At 40.5% G+C, this 17,346-nt stretch overlaps 1 protein-coding gene across 1 annotated transcript in view; it reads left to right on the plus strand.

The window, feature by feature from the left end:
• IQGAP2 (IQ motif containing GTPase activating protein 2) overlaps nucleotides 1–17,346 on the plus strand; it is a 297,690-nt gene that overhangs the window by 196,426 nt on the left and 83,918 nt on the right. The window contains exons 10-13 of the mRNA XM_059061419.2: nucleotides 1,226–1,389; nucleotides 4,639–4,799; nucleotides 10,203–10,327; nucleotides 15,509–15,672. Coding sequence (XP_058917402.1) covers nucleotides 1,226–1,389; nucleotides 4,639–4,799; nucleotides 10,203–10,327; nucleotides 15,509–15,672 — 614 coding nt within the window. The remainder of the gene's footprint in view (nucleotides 1–1,225; nucleotides 1,390–4,638; nucleotides 4,800–10,202; nucleotides 10,328–15,508; nucleotides 15,673–17,346) is intronic.

The following is a 17,346-nucleotide window of genomic DNA, read 5'->3' on the forward strand; positions in this document are numbered from 1 at the left end:
TTTTCATGTATGTGTGGAATCTAAAAAACAAAACAAATGAATAAATAAAACAGAAACAAAATCATAGACACAGAGAACAAACTAGTTGTTGCCAGAAGGGAGGTGGATGGGATGGGAGAAATAGGTAAAGGAGATTAAGAGGTACAAACTACCAGTATAAAATAAAGAAGTCATAAGAATGTAATGTACAGCACAGAGAATATAGTTAATAATATTATAATAACTTTGGTATGTAATCTGTAAAAATATTGAATCACTATGTTATATACCTATAAATAATATGATATTGTAAGTCAACTATATCTCAATTAAAAAAAGATATTTCAAGAGGCCACTTATGTTATTATAATTCTTTTTATTTTTAGTATATTGTTGTTAATCTTTTTACTTTACCTAACTTATAAATTAAACTTTATCTCAGGTGTGTATATACAGAAAAAATACAGTACATAAATGGTTTGGTACTATCCATGGTTTCAGGCATCCACTGGGGTTCTTAGAACCATACTAACACATGGGACTACCGTGCTAACACAGAATTATGTAATCATATGAATTCTGGTTGTAATATTTTTTAAAACATATCTGAAATTATTTTTCCCTAAGAATCACACTTTACAGAACACAAGAGATGAGAGCATATTTGGAGAACTAATAACCATTCCATATCAAGCAGCAGTGTGTCCGAGTGCCTCCTGTGGGTTTCCCATGGTGCTGATTCAGAGGGAGGATAGAGCCATAGGGCAAGTCATTGCTTCTCTGGTCTTCACATGTCTTTAATCTCCTTGGGGAGGCAGTGGTTACACACAAAGAGCCGTAAAGAGCAATGCCTGCAGGATGTACATGGCCCAGCTCTAAATACTGTGGCAATTCCCAAAGTGTGAAGTCCTCAGGAACTGGAGCACTGTGAAGGTTTCATGGGAGAGATGGTTCCAAAGCTGGTCCTGAAAGGAAGGATTTTGTAGGGAAGTCATGCTAGGCAGGAATGACCTCATAACTCCAGCTCTATCAATGCTGAGGTTCTTTTAGGGACTAGCTGCAAGGATTAGAGTGTCTTTCAATTACAAGCTACCGTTTCCAAGGCTTTGCTTACCATCCAATGACAGCTTTTCAGAGTTCATGGAAAGTAACTACTTAGGTTCTAATCCTTGGATATATGGGCTGGTTGGGTCAGGCTTCAGTGGGAAAGGCACAGGTTCTGACAGAATGTCACTCTGACCCTCAGGGCTGGCTGCAGTGGACCACATCAACGCTGTTATTCGGGAAGGTGACCCTGAATACACACTGCTTGCACTGCAGAAACCAGAGGCCCAGCTGCCCACTGTTTATCCTTTTGCTGGTGCAATGTATCAGAATGAACTTTTCAACCTCCAGAAACAGAATGCCATGGTAAGTCAGTGGAGACTCCAGTTATGGAGATGTTAATTGAGTCCTAGCAATGAGGAGTGCTGTTGAGGAAAGGTGAGTGGGAGTGTAGTGTCTTTAACTTGTACCAATCCCTGGTCTCATTGGCCTCCCTGTACCAATTCCACGGCCACCTTCCTCTTTAACTCCTGCTTTTCATCTCCTTAAAGAATCTGAGAGCATAGGTGGGAAATGCAGGCAGGGCTCTACACAAATACACATTGAAGACTAGTTGTTCACATTCTCTGTGTGATTTTTGAAGAACTTGGAATAAGTTAATAACTATATTGAAATATTTTTAAATATCTAATGTTTTTTGATATAGAAAAATAAGCTCTGAATCTGCATTTCTAGAAATCTGCAACCAAGAACATTAGCACCATGGCTTTGATTTTTGTCATTGTGTGCTCCTTGCAATGCTAATAGTATTAAGCAGTTACAATCATGTAAGGTCACAGTAAATAAGAGCATATGGGGCTTCCCTGGTGGCGCAGTGGTTGGGAGTCCGCCTGCCGATGCAGGAGACACGGGTTCGTGCCCTGGTCCGGGAGGATCCCACATGCCGCGGAGCGACTAAGCCCGTGAGCCATGGCCGCTGAGCCTGTGCGTCCGGAGCCTGTGCTCCGCAACGGGAGAGGCCACAACAGTGAGAGGCCCGCATACCGCAAAAAGAAAAAAAAAAAAAAAAAAAAAATAAGAGCATATGCACTAGTACAGGATTAAGCCAAACAATGCAACAGAATGAACAGTACTAGAAGCAGCACCAAGTATTTCATATATGAAAGAGCTAATATTTCAAAGACATGGGGGAAAAAATGAAATCCTTAGAAGTATTTAACCATGTGGGAAAGAAAACATTACCTCACTACACATAACAAATTGCCGGTATGAAAGTTTAAGTGTAAAAAATAATTTAAAAATTAAAATTCTAAGGAAACATGGAAGGACAGTGAATCTGAAAAACAAAAAACAGTACTGCTCCACCAAAAAAAAAACAAAAGAGGAGTAGGCCAGAAGTATAAACAGGCAATTCACAAGTATACCTGGATGTTTCACAGTATTATCTACAGTACTGAGAAGATACTACAGATATCTTCTGTATCTATATAGAAGATAAACCACGTTTAACTAATAACAGATTGCACACCCTACTGTTAAGTGGAAAAAATGAGATTGAAATATATAGCATTATCTTGTTTTTTATGATAAGAAAAGAAAAATAATTAAAAATGAAAATCTCTATAAATATTTGCATGAATTAAAAATTAATAAAAGTAGGGGCTTCCTTGGTGGCTTAGTGGTTAAGAATCCGCCTGCCAGTGCAGGAGACACAGGTTCAATCCCTGGTCCGGGAAGATCCCACGTGCCACGGAGCAACTAAGCCCGTATGCCACAACTACTGAGCCTGCACTCTAGAGCTCATGAGCCACAACTGTTGAGCCCACATGCCTCAACTACTGAAGCCCATGTGCTCTAGGGCACATGTGCAACAACTGTTGAGCTCACATGCTGCAACTACTGAAGCCTGTGCACCTAGAGCCCATGACCCACAATAAGAGAAGCCACCACAATGAGAAGCCCTCACACTGCAACGAAGAGTAACCCCCGCTCACCGCAACTAGAGAAAGCCCACACGCAGCAACGAAGATCCAATGCAGCCAAAAAAATTTTTTTAAAAAAAAGTGGCATTGTTTATTAAAAAAAATAAAGTGTATGTCACTAAAGGGCTTGGATAGTAAGGTTTGTTTTCTTTTCCTTGCTTATTAAGACATGATTCTATAAATAGATACTAGAGTTGACCCTTAAACAGGTATGAACTGTACATACCACTTATATGTGGATATTTTTCAGTAGTAAGTACTATATTACCAAATGATATGCAGTTGGTTGAATCCAGGGATGCAGTACCTCAGATATAGAGGGACAGGTATATGGAGGATTAATTATACGCAGATTTTGAACTGTGTGGAGGTTCAGCGCTCCTGACCCCGGTGTTGCTCAGCGGTCAACTGTATTTTGTAATAAAAGAAAAATAAGTTATTTCCTTAAGCTGCACATAGGTTCTCTTGATATTATTGTCCCTGTTTCTCTAGCTTTGAAGCCCAAGGCTACTTACACTCTAGCACATTCATCCCTTTTTCTTTATTTGTCCTTATCTTTTTGGCTGTGTACCACTTTAGATATTCGTGGTGAATCTCAAATGATTCCATTCTGCTCTTTACCTGTAATTTGATACCTTCCTTATATGTTAAACTCATAGTTAATGTAAGGTAGTTGGATAAAAGTTACATGTTCCCTATAAAAACCCGTCTTCCCATTTGCTTTGGAACGTAAAATTATGCTTTGTTAGTCTAAAATCAATTTGCTGAGAGATTTCTGTGGAGAATCAGCTATGATGTATTTTAATATAAACATTATATTATATATATGAAATATATAATATTCTAAATGTAAAGGTAGATGTCAGGGTTTTTAAAAATTTGTTTTCATGCTCCATCTATGTTCCTTCAGTATGATGGAAGAAATAACCCTTTTGAAGTTGGGCCAAGTCAGTATAAAATGGTTAAAAGGACGACAACATAGAAGGGGGAAAGTGTTCTGTATCTGAGACGTACTTTTTAAGTAAGCCCAATCCTTACTTGCTTTTCACTAAGATTTACCTCACATTTCTTCAAATATCTAGACCTTAGGGTATGTTTAAAAATTTCTACCCATTTATAAAAATGTGACTTAGACGAACTTTTTTTGGAATTAGAATCAATATTCTTGGCTTAAAGACTTTTATTTACTTTTCTGGGGTTATCATCTTTAGGTGAAATTCTCCCCTTTTCCTTACCCTTAGTTCAAACTGAAATTCATTAGCTATACTAATATCTTACCTTGCACTTGCAGACAGTAACAATGTTATCTAATCTTTGGCTTCATTATTTGGTGAGATTGAGCCTGTTAGCAGCCAGTGTAATAGCTGCGAGTAGGAATCAGCTATGGCAATGCAGATGTTTGTGGAATGATAACTGGGGATTGTAATTAACTCAGTGCCCAAAATGATCATCTCGGGAAAACCCAGAAGCCATTGACCAGTTCTTTAAAGCCAATGAAAGATAGGTGGCCAGGGAGTCCTCTTTGTCCTGGGTTCTCACAGTCTTTGACTTTTCTTTGTACATTCTGAACCCCCATCACATACACGGGCTGTGTAGATTTGGGGATCTTATACTGCCATATGTTTTCCAACAGAACTACTTGGCCCATGAGGAGCTCTTGATTGCAGTGGAAATGCTATCTGCTGTAGCTTTACTAAACCAGGCCTTGGAGAGCAACGATCTTGTGTCTGTGCAGAATCAACTCAGAAGCCCAACAATGGGCTTCAACAATCTGGACGAGACATACGTGGAACGGTAAGGGAACATTTTCCAAAACTCCTTTCATTGCAGAAATATGTGTTTGGTAGATCTCACAAATGAAGGATTTGTTCCTTCCTGAAGCAATCCATATACCCATGCTTATTTTCTTGAAAGCCAGTCTACTTTGTTCTGAGAGTCCTTCTAATATTCAAATCCTTCTTCACAGTATTCCTTTTAGAGGAGCAAAGAGTCTAAGGAGAATCATCCTGTGGCAGTTACTGACTGTCTTTGTCATTAGCAAAAATTATTTCATAGGCTAAAAATACATGTTGAAAGCATACCTTCCCTTGGGCTTCTTTTGGAAACAACAGAATGTAGAAGAGTTGGAAACAACTTTAATAATCATCCAGTCCAATTTTCTTGTTTTACTGATGAGGAAACTGGATCTGGATTTGTGGACCCAAAGTAGGGCAATTGGGCCCTAAACCCCATTCTTTTTTTTTTTTTTAACATCTTATTGGAGTATAATTGCTTTACAATATTGTGTTAGTTTCTGCTATATAACAAAGTGAATCAGCTATATATATACATATATCTCCATATCCCCTCCCTGTTGTGTCTCCCTGGTCACAAAACACCAGGCTGATCTCCCTGTGCTATGCGGCTGCTTCCCACCCACTATCTGTTTTATGTTTGGTAGTGTATATATGTCCATGCCACTCTCTCAGTTCATCCCAGTTTACCCTTCCCCCTCCCCATGTCCTAAAGTCCATTCTCTACATTCTTTTATGATTAAACCAAAGGAATCCTGAGACCACAGTGGATCACGGCAGTGGGTAACGATCTCAACTTAGTGTCTTTTATTTCATGTTCCTGAAATAAACTACTAGAGAGTATTGTTGATAGAATTATAAAACACTGTAGTAGATCTAGAGAGGAAATTAAGGGGCGGGAATAAGGAGCCCATTAGACATTAAGTAAGACAAAAGCCCAAGTTAAAATGAGTGAATTTCCATCTTGGATTCTTGTGACCACCAGGGGGAGGTGTCTGCATAGATCTTGACAAAAGCACTGTTGTCAAGTCACTAGTTCTGGAACTGCTGAAATAGGTAATTCTCTTGGGTCACGTACAGTTGTACAGGAAAAATTAAAAAGACTTGTTAGACTTTTTTTTTAATGGTGTTTGACCACTTGTCTATGTAGAGAATGGCCCAAAAGGAGTAGAACAGTGGCTTTTCCTTATTTTTAGTCACCTTGGATAAACTGATGCTCTTACACTACTTAAATTTGACCACCTGTTCCTATAACTCCTCAGAGTTTATTTCCAAGGTAATTTATTTCTACCTCCACTGTTTATATTAATGGCACCATCCTCTCCTCCAAGCTTAGAAACTTGAGTTAACTTGAGTTTTCCTCTGACCCTCTGTGAGGCACCCTTGTGCTGTGAATAGCCCTGCTCACTCTTCTCCCTGACAGTAGCCAATATGTGTGCACAATACCTCTGCATAATGTTTCCCTTTCCCAGCAACCATCTCATTTAGACATTTTACCTTTGCTTGTGTAATAACCTCCAAATTGGTCTTACCCTGTCTTTTCTCTTCTCATTCATTCTTATGTAACTAGGCTTTGCTGCTCTCTCAGTGCTAGAGATGGCAGAGTTGGTCACTCCCTTATGAAGCCTAATAGTCTAATGAAGCTTGTTGATAAAATAATTATCAAGACACATATGGAGCATCCCTGGCCACCTCCCTCTAAATGACAGTACCCCCCTCCCTCCAAATCACCCATTTTGATTATCAAAAATCCTCTCTTCCCCCATCCCAATACAAATAACCCATTAAGGAAAGGGTCCCAAACCCCATTTGAGAACCAGTTTTATACCTGTGATTTTCAGCTGGGGCCACAGGTACAGCTTCAGAGTGCAAGTATTCTGTATGAAACACTTTTAAAATTTGTGTTTGTTTAAATACTCTTTTTAAAATTTCATTTAAGCACTTTCTGGGTCACCTGGGTGACCCAATACCGACATGAGATTCCAGGGCCCCCTTTAGTTCTTGTGTTGAACATTCCAATGGCCCCAAGTGATTTTTCACAGCCTCAACATTTCAATTTCCATGTCAGCTTTTAACCCAGTTCTTGGAAGCCCAAGTTGGCAGGTGTTCAGGTTTAAGGAACACTGGGCCTCTCCCTTATGTTTGTACAACTTGTTCATAGTACACGGGTGCTGGGCAGGGCCACCTGGATGAATTCTTACAAAGTCTCTACCAGTTTACCATGGCTTCTGCCCTTGGGGCTGTGTTTTCCCAGAAAGGTTCTTTTGTCCAGTTCTCACAAGAGTGACATAGGGTTGGCCTTGGTTCTAGGCATACACTGTTCCTAGATTAATTGTTCTAAAATGTAGCTCTGTATAATGCTCCTCTATTTGATTGTCCTCTGTTCTTACCTGAATTAACCCTCAACGTGGTGTTCTGCCCTTTGCTCCAGCTACAACCCTCCTTGTATTTTACACTTCAGCCAAGATGGATCTGAACACACTCTGTTCATTCTGGCTTATCTGCTCCTCTGCGTGCTCCTCTCACCACCAGGAAAGCGGTGCCTATCACCCATCTCCGCCTGGCACAGTACTGGAGCTTCCAAGCCCTTCCTGCCACAGAGGATGCTTCTGTGAACTACTTGCATGCTTTTCCCGCCCCAGCTAATGTCATCTGTTCTGAGAATTAGCATAATGTGGTTAAAGGAACATAACCTTGGAGCCAAAAATATCTAAGTTTGACTCTTCCTAGCCGGGCCCCTTTCTGTTCATCTATAAAGCACAAAAACAAACACACACAACAAAAACACCTACTCTGCATCTGCAGAACAGTTTTGAGGATAAAGTGCTTGGTTCAGTGCCTGTCCCAGGCAAGATGCTCCACCACTGGGGTTTCTTTCCACTTCTCCTTCCTTGGAACCCCGTTACTTCCACTCTTATGGACTGCCTCTAATTTTATGGCCTTTCCTATGCTCTGCTCTTATACCCTTTTGAGTTTTTTGTCATTTTATCTTGTGGACTGAAAGCTCCTTGAAGTAAAGACTGCATCTTGTTCCTCTTAATCTCCCTATAGTGCCTGCCACAGGTTTTGCAGATAGTTAGTGCTTAATAAGCATCTGCTGAACAAAATTGGAATCTTAATCTTCTCAAAGCTTCCTAAGTGTGTTAGAAAGGTAATCTTACTAGCCTATCCATAGCAGACACCGAAGAGAACTCTGAGAAAGATGGGGAGGGAAAAGACATAGGCCTGTTCGGGTAAACTACTACAACATCCAAAGTTGATACCTTTAGTGCTGGAGACTAATCCTCATATGGAAAGCCTATGGAACTATGTTGTGTTATTCATAAAATTTTTCCCTTTGGCTAGTATTTGTTCATTTCCGAAGAAATGATGGGTGATTGTGGGTTTGGGGTTTTTTTCTGTGTTCATCCTTAAGCTTTTTCATTTTATTCCCATTGGGTCATCATTAAATGTCAGACGTGAAATGCCTGTAAGGATTTTGCACTTTCTTGTGGAATGGTCCCCATCTATAAGGGATGCTAACGAGTGCAAGTTGCAATTTATCCATATTGTCATTGTGGTCAGTATTATTTAGTATATATTGCTACGAGCAAGTATAGAAGAGTATTTTCTTAGCTTTATAACTCTTGATAAGATGAAACTCTCACACAGGACACTGAAACAGTTTCAAGCCTGTGTTTGGTGATGCCTTGTTCAGGCACAGAGATTGAATCATCTCCCCGACTTCCAGTTCTGAATGATATTTTTCTCTCCCAAGCTACACTCAGTAGAAGACACCTCAGTGTCATCTTGGAGCATGCAGAATTTTGAGAAAATCTGTCGCAATGAGAAAACTATTATAGGCTCAATGTGATCTTACTTCTTGGAACCTCTACTGTTAGCAAATCCGTAGGTTCTATTCAGAAGTCATACTGCAGAGTGAATCAATATGTACACAGAGGGGCTTCCCTGGTGGCGCAGTGGTTGAGAGTCCGCCTGCGATGCAGGGGACACGGGTTCGTGCCCCGGTCCGGGAGGATCCCACATGCCGCGGAGCAGCTGGGCCCGTGAGCCATGGCCACTGAGCCCGTGCATCCGGAGCCTGTGCTCCGCAACGGGAGAGACCACAACAGTGAGAGGCCTGCGTACCAAAAAAAAAAAAAAAGAAAAAGAAAAAAAAAAAATGTACACAGAGGATTGCTCTTTATTTCCCTGGTGTAAAGACGCACAAGCAAATTAAACTATTGAGTTTCTATACTTCGGGCTGGAATAGCTCACTCATGTTAGCTTATGGTTGTAACACTGGTTCTGTAGTTTTTAAATGGGGAAATTGATGATTGAGAAATGAAAGTTTCTTAGTAATATGTCAAGGTGGATCATCTTTTTTTCCTAAAACTTCTCAAGACAGGAAAAATAATCAGAGTGTTGACCAAACTCTATTTTCCAGAGGGCTGCACTGAGTGAGTGGGGTCAGGGATCGGAATGAGGGGAGAGAATGTAATGGCAGTGAGTGGACCCAGGAGAGAGGTGGTGAGGAGCTGCTGTGAAGCCTGAGGAACAGGCAGGTGAAGAGGAAGCTAGGATGTTCGGGGTCAACTGAGGCACCGCCTCTTCAAGAAAAGAGGCAGTGAAGATGTGTGTTATTCAGCAAGGTTTCTGGAACTGCATTTGCTTTTTATTTGATTTGTCACTGGAAGTATTAGGCCACAAGGTAACCCAGCTGTGTTAGGGTTACAGTTAAAAAAAAAAAAAAAAAAAAAGGCCTCTCAAGGCTTGGATTTGGGGAATGAACAAGAAAAAAAAAAGGGACCTTTGATGGAAAGATTAGGAACCGTTGTAATTCAGAATTTTATCCCATAATACTCATCTGGAGACTAAGCAGAACTAAGACATACAAAGGGAAGGAAAAATAGTTACTAAAAAAAAGCAAGTAATTTCACAGAGTTAAGAACGTTGAGGTTGGCCTTCCCTGGTGGCTCAGTGGTTGAGAGTCCGCCTGCCGATGCAGGGGACACGGGTTCGTGCCCCGGTCCGGGAAGATCCCACATGCCGTGGAGCGGCTGGGCCCATGAGACATGGCCGCTGGGCCTGCACGTCCGGAGCCTGTGCTCCAAAAAAAAGAACATTGAGGTTTTTTTGCTTGAGTTAAGTGCAAGATTGGAATTTGAGGAACTTTCATTAAAAAGCATTGGTACCTAAAAGTATTTTTAAGGAAAAAAAAACACCCTTAGTCTAAGTGAGCTTGGTGTATGTTGACAAAGCTGCACAAGACAATTTTACCTGCCTTTATCCTGTTGGTCTAACCTCATAACATCACATTGAGACACATGTGTCAAACTTAAGATGCATGTCCAATTTAAGATGCATAACATGAACAAGGAATGAATGTCTCTGATTAGTATCATGCTTGTTTTCTCTTCTACAGTTACGCAAATGCACTACTCGCCATTAAACTGGAGGCCTTATCCCAAGGGCAAGATAGCTTAAGCTGGAATGAAATTCAGAATTGTATTGATATGGTTAATATTGAAATTCAAGAAGAAAATGACCGTAAGTATGGAACAGTTTCCTTCTCTAGTTATAGTGGGAGAATACGGTAGCTGGACAAAATGGTCCTCTACATCAGGGCTGCCTTAGAGCCCTATGAGAACACTCTGCCCTAACAAGTCTGTATATATTTATATGTAAATGTTATTTTTGTACTACTGTCCCAACATGTTATAAACATTACAAAGCAAACATAAGACATAAAAGGATAGAATAAAAGTACATAGATACAAGTCCTAATATCTTTCTATTTATTGGTACTTGAAAGATGACTGCTGTAAATAACTCAGCTTTTTAAGCACTCAACTTTATTTTGACCTTTCATGTTCATGGGCGTTTTTCTGAAATCTGACACATGTTCCTGCCCTAAGAAGAAATTGTAACACAGTCTAACTGTTGTTTTATGATCTCAAATCATGGTGATTTGCTGTGTTTCTAGAACTTAGGAGCTCTGAGCATGAAAGTGGACAATCCAAGATGTGTGCTGAGACATGCTTTCTTGAATGTCAGCTTGCTTCCCTATCCTGCCTCTTACTTATAAAAACAGAGTGACGAATGGGGAGCTCTGTAACTTAGGCAATGAATATAGTTGCTGCTTTGTGACCACATGACTTTCTGCTGCCTCTCTGCATTTTCTTTCAGTGAGGCATTTGGGGATCCCTGCCTCAGATGACTGACACATCACCCACTTGGCTCTTTTCTGGCATGTTGGCTTGGAAGCTGGTAGTTCTTGGCAGATGTTAGTTACGAGGGAAGCACTAATTTAAGCAGATGTTCAACATCATCAGTGGGGGCGGCGTGGGGGATGACACTGGTGTGTGTGTCCTCTTACAAAGCTCAGGTCCCCAGCCTCCTGCCCCCCTGCCTTCCTCCTTGATCCTCCCCAGCTCCACACTCTCAGTCTCCAGCAATGGTTTGGGTGCTTTGGCTAATGCCACTCAAGGGTTGGCAAAACACAAAATCATGTTCCATCTTTGTTTTCTAACTTTTTCCTTATTCTTTGTGACAACATGCACAACCCAGGTTTGCTTTGGTGATTTATGTTATGTCCTGCTTATACAGGTGAAGGTGCGTTAATTCTCAGTACTGAACAAGTGTAGTTTTACTCTCATTCTTGACATTGACAAGGGGGTACGAGGAAGGACCTGCCATCTTTTGTCCCAGATTATCAGATAGAGCCTTTGCTTTTACCAGGAAAAGAAAAACAGTATCACGTGTATAACTTTGAAAGAAAGTGGTCTTTTGTAGGTGAATATTTTTAAGCAAAAATCTCTTTGGATTTGTATGGCATTTATCTAGGTAACTGTACTACTAAGTTGTTCTCCGTGGGACATTTCACATGGTCATTATCACATTTCTTTTAACCATCTCGGCATGAAGCATATATGCCATAACCAGAATAGTAATTTTAGAGGCTAATATTTCCTTTCTAGAATTTGGGGGACTTAATATGAAAGATTTAACTTCTCTCTGTTTTGGTTTGTTGTTTTGTCAAAATGGGGTATTTTTGTTTAAAGTTCTTGAATTATTGAGTTTGATATCATCTGTTTAGGTAGTTGCTTTAACAGCTAAATTAAAATACATATACCATTGTGAGTAGGCCCGAATTACACAATATAGAAATTAAATCATCTGAAAGAGCTGAGAACTTTTCATGGACATCTTGAAGGTACATTACTCTCCCCATCCCACCCCTGCCACACACTCCAGAGTCTAATCCTATGTCTGAATTGTGGTGTGGATGAGGTATGTAGTTAATGGGAAATGATAAATGTGGAAGGTGAATTGAATGGAGAAGCTGCTAAATGCGTTTCCTCAGCTTTGGATGCTTTTGCTGATTTCTTAATGGAAAGTTTACTTTTCCCAGTCGAGCCTTACAGGAGTATTATTTTAACCAGGTAACTTAGACAAGGAAGTTTTCTTCCTGTGAATTTTTGCTTTTTAAATTTGGTACGTACCATTCTTTGTGAGTTACCTCATCTGCTGTCTCAAATACAACACCTCTAAGGGAATGCCCACTTTCTCCTTGGACTAGAATGTTATAGTATCACATGATGATTTAAATCAGTGGGCCATGAACTGAGGCTCGGCAATCTTTGCTCAAATGGGATTTTCTCTTTATTTTTAAACAGAGGAAGTGATGCAGATGGACCCAGGGGACTTATGGGAAGGTTTTTCAGCTCCTATGAAGTCATTTACTATGACATCAGCAGCTTGTGTTCTTAGAAACACACCAAAAGCTTAAGCAGGTGATTTCAATCAAGTCAGCTGGAATGCACTCATTCCCAGGTGATCAGCTGCTAGGAACACACATTCTCTTTCTTAGATGTAGTTCTGTAAAGATCATTTTTGGATGGGTTGGTTCTGGATATTTCATATAAATAGAGTCATGTAATATGGGGCCTTTTGTGTCTGGCTTCTTTCTCTTAGCATAATGTTTTCAAGGTTCATCCATGTTGTATCATGTATTATTATACTTCATATTCCTTTCTAGGTCAAGTAATATTCCATTCTAGGGATATACATGTTTATCCAGTCATCGGTTGATGGATATTTGGGTTGTTTCTACTTTTTAGCTATTATAAATATTGCTTCTATAAAGATTCAAGTATAAGCTTTTGTGTGACTATATGGTTTCAGTTCTCTTGAGTATATACCTAGGATTGGAACTGCTGGATCATATGGCAGTTGTATGTTTAATATGTTAAAGAGGGCTTCCCTGGTGGCGCAGTGGTTGAGAGTCCGCCTGCCAATGCAGGGGATACGGGTTCGTGCCCCGGTCCGGGAAGATCCCACATGCCGCGGAGCGGCTGGGCCCGTGAGCCATGGCCGCTGGGCCTGTGCGTCCGGAGCCTTCGCTCCACAACGGGAAAGGCCACAACAGTGAGAGGCCCACGTATCACCAAAAAAAAAATAAAAAAATAAAAATATGTTAAAGAACTGCCTGTTTACCAAGGTGACTACCATTTTCCATTCCCACCAACAACGTATGAGAGTTCCAATTTCACCCCATCTTCACAACACTTGTTATTTTCTTTTCTTTTTTTTTTTTTTTTGTGGTACACGGGCCTCTCACTCTTGTGGCCTATCCCGTTGCGGAGCACAGGCTCCGGACGCGCAGGCTCAGCGGCCATGGCTCACGGGCCCAGCCGCTCCGAGGCATGTGGGATCTTCCAGGACCGGGGCACGAACCCGAGTCCCCTGCATCAGCAGGCGGATTGTCAACCACTGCGCCACCAGGGAAGCCCTATTTTCTTTTTTAATATAGCCATCCTAGTGGTTATGAAGTGGTATTTTGTTGTGATTTGGATTTGCATTTTCCTAATAACTAGTGATACTGAGCATCTTTTCATGTGCTTATTAGCCATTTGTATATCTTCTTTAATGAAATACCTGATCAAGTCCTTTACCTGTTTTAAATTTTTTTTCTCTTTCTGTTGGGTTGTTAAGAGTTCCTTATATAGTCATTATGCTTGTATATCAGGTATATAAGGTTTTTTATCAGATACAGGACTTGGAAGTATTTCCTCCCATTCTATAGATCGTCTTCACTTTTTTTGAGAGTGTCCTTGGAAACATGAAAGGTTTAATTTTTATTTATTTATTTTATTTATTTTTGGCTGCATTGGGTCTTCGTTGCTGCATGCGATCTTTTCTCTAGTTGCAGCGAGTGGGTGCTACTCTTCATTGTGGTGCCCGGGCTTGTGGCTGTGGCTTCTCTTGTTGCAGAGCATGGGCTCTAGGCACATGGGCTTCAGTAGTTGTGTCACACGGGCTCAGTAGTTGTGGCTCGTGGGCCCTAGAGCGCAGGCTCAGTAGTTGTGGTGCATGGGCTTAGTTGCTTCGTGGCATGTGGGATCTTCCCAGACCAGGGCTTGAACCCATGTTCCCTGCACTGGCAGGCGGATTCTTAACCACCGCACCACCAGAGAAGCCCAAAAGGTTTAATTTTTTATTGAAGTGTAGTTGATGTACGATATCATATAAGTTACAGATGTTTAATACAGTGATTCACAATTTTTAAAGGTTATATCCTGTTTGTAGTTACTTTATGAGATTGACTATATTGCCTATGTTGTACAACATATCCTTATAGCTTATTTTATACATAATAGTTTGTACCTCTTAAAGGTTTAATTTTTACAACATCCCATGTATTCATTTCTTTTTTTTATTTATGTTTTTGATGGTCACAGGTAAAAAGTATTGCCTAACACAAGACCACAAATGTTTACTCTTAAATTTCTTCTAAGAGATTAAAAAGTTATATTTTAAGCTTTTATGTCTAGGTTTATGATCCATATTGAGTTACTTTTTGTGTATGGTGTGATGTAGGGAGTCCAACTTTATTCTTATGCAGTGGACATTCAGTTGTCTGTGCCATTTGTTATAAAGATGTTATTTACCTGTTGCATTGTCTTGGCACCCTTGGTTAAAAATCAATTGACTATACGTGTAAAGGTTTATTTCTGAACTCTAAATTCTATTCCATTAATCTTTAAGTCTGTCTTTATGTCAGTACCATGCAGTATTAACTGTAGCTTTATAGTAAATTTGAAATTGGGAAGAGTCCTCCAACTCTTTTTTTTTTCCCAACATTGCATTGGTTATTTCTTGATCCCTTGCATTTCCATGTGAATTTTAAAATCAGCTGGTCAATTTCTGTTATAAAAAAAAGGCAGCTGGAATTTTCATAGGGGTTACACTGACTCTGTACATCAATTTGAGGAGTACTGCCATCTTATTAATATTAAGTCTTTTGATCCATCAACATGGGATGATTTTTCCCTTTATTTAGGTCTTTTTTTCCAATGGTGTTTCATAAATTTCAGTGTCTGTGTCTCATCCTTGTTTTATTAAATTTATTCCTAAATGTTTATTCTTTTTGCAATTGTAATGTATTTGTAATTGGAGTCTATTATGGAATTTTTCCTTAACTTCATTTTCAGATTGCACACTGCAAGTATAGAAAGATACAATTCACTTCTGTACATTGACCTACTATGTAAGCCTTAGGTGTACTTGTTTATTAGCTCTTGCAGTTTGTGTGTGTGTGTGTGTGTGTGTGTGTGTATGTGTGGTTTCTTCAACCTCCATTTCTAACTCAGTCTTTGCTATAGGTGATTTGAGAAAACTTATAATGTACTATGACTTAAAAGGAAACTTTTTTTCTTCATTTCCTAGGAGTTGTAGCTGTAGGATACATCAATGAAGCCATTGATGAAGGGGATCCTTTGAAAACCTTAGATAGGCTGCTGTTACCCACTGCTAGGATTAAAGATGTGGACCCAGACTCTGCCCAGCACTACCAGGATGTTTTATACCAGGCTAAAACACAGAAATTCATGGTAAGTCTTAGTAGGTGTGTTTCTTTTAAATTTACAGACCAGGTTGGGGACAGAGGGGCAAGAGGGAGGATTTTTTTTACCCATTTTTCCTAAAGTTCATAATTTGCTTATCTACGTATGAATCATATTACAAGTTAATAGGGCTGTTATTTTCCTGGTGTCAAACATGAGGGGGAAACTAGCTCCAGAACTGCTGACTGCTTCTACTCTTTCACTAAAAATGCACTTGTGGGTGAGTTCTTGTTCACAGTCCAAGTTATTGGATATTTACTGAGCACACACTGTATTCATGGTGCAGTATATGGCATCTGGTAGGGGAAAGGGGGATCCGAGGAACACATGATACCATTTGAATGTTCTGTCCTTATCCTCAAGATGCTTAGAAAGTTACTAAAACGGTGGGCATTCTCATATAGAAAAGTTAAATAGCAGTAGAGGTGGGTATGTGGCCAGATGTCAAAACGAGGAATGCCCAGAGTGATTCAGAGATGGTTGGGATTTCTGTGAACTGAAGCCCTAAGGTAGGTTGGTATGGAAATAGAGCAAGAGCTGCTCCTGAAGGGTAAGGAAGAGTTGGTTTGGTGAGTGGGAAGCAGGATGATGCAGGCAGGTAATGGCAGGGCTAGATGGGTACCAGTTTGGTTTGTTCTAGGCACAGGAGGAAACTGACCTGGCCAGGTCCCACTGAAGAGCAGAGGGCTTTATCTGGCGTCAGAGCCTGTACTGTTGTTGTGAGACATCCCACAGGTACTAGCCACTGTTGGAGGAACTGAATGGAGAGGAAGACCTGTCACCTGATGCTACCTGGGACGTAACCACTTGTGGCTTGAATGCCAGGCCAGTGACAGGGAGAATGAGACTCAAACCTGACCTCATGTCCCCAAACCCCTGGGGAGGAGAGTGGACCCTGTCAGCAAGGAGGACTGGGCCGCCCCCTGCTGTTTCCACTGATGTAGCTGTGGCTGTAGCACGTGACACAGCATTAAAAGCTGTAGCATGTGACACAGCATTAAAAGCTAAAATGGTGCCTGGAGACAGGCACCATTCAAATCTTGGCTTTGCCACAAATTAGGTAGAGATTTTAGTCAAGTCACCAAAAGTCTCTGTGCTTCGGTTTTCGCATGTGTAAAATGAGAATAATAGTACCTACCTTATAGGATTTACGGTGAGGCTTAAATGATTACACAATATAATAAATGAGTAATATATATTTATATTTTTACATATTAACATATAATTACATTGATTATAGTGTGTGTATGAATAAGTGTAGAGCATTTGACATGGAGCATGTCACCCCAAAAAAGTGCTGAAATAATGTAGCTAGTATTTTTGTGGGCACTTCTGGCTGCCACACAGGTCAGTGGGTGGTGAGTGATGTCTTTGTCACAAGGTCTTTACTCGACACAGGTTTACTTTACTCTGTTCACAAGTTGGGATCTTCTGGGTGCAAGATAGAGACAGACCTGGGTTTCTCTCTGCCAACAGCCACATGGGTGTTTGTCGTTAAGGTGAAACTAACTCCACAAACCTTTTATAGGCAAGCAGTGGAGGTCCCCTCCTGAGCATCCCAATCTAAGGGATCTAGGTGAAGATGGAGTTCCACAGCACCTCTCCAGGGCACTCAGAAGCCTTGCTGGGGTCCATGCTATGCCTCCTCTCCGTTGGGCATCC

This window comes from Kogia breviceps, chromosome 4, assembly GCF_026419965.1.
Source record: "Kogia breviceps isolate mKogBre1 chromosome 4, mKogBre1 haplotype 1, whole genome shotgun sequence".
NCBI classification, from domain to species: Eukaryota; Metazoa; Chordata; class Mammalia; order Artiodactyla; family Physeteridae; genus Kogia; species Kogia breviceps.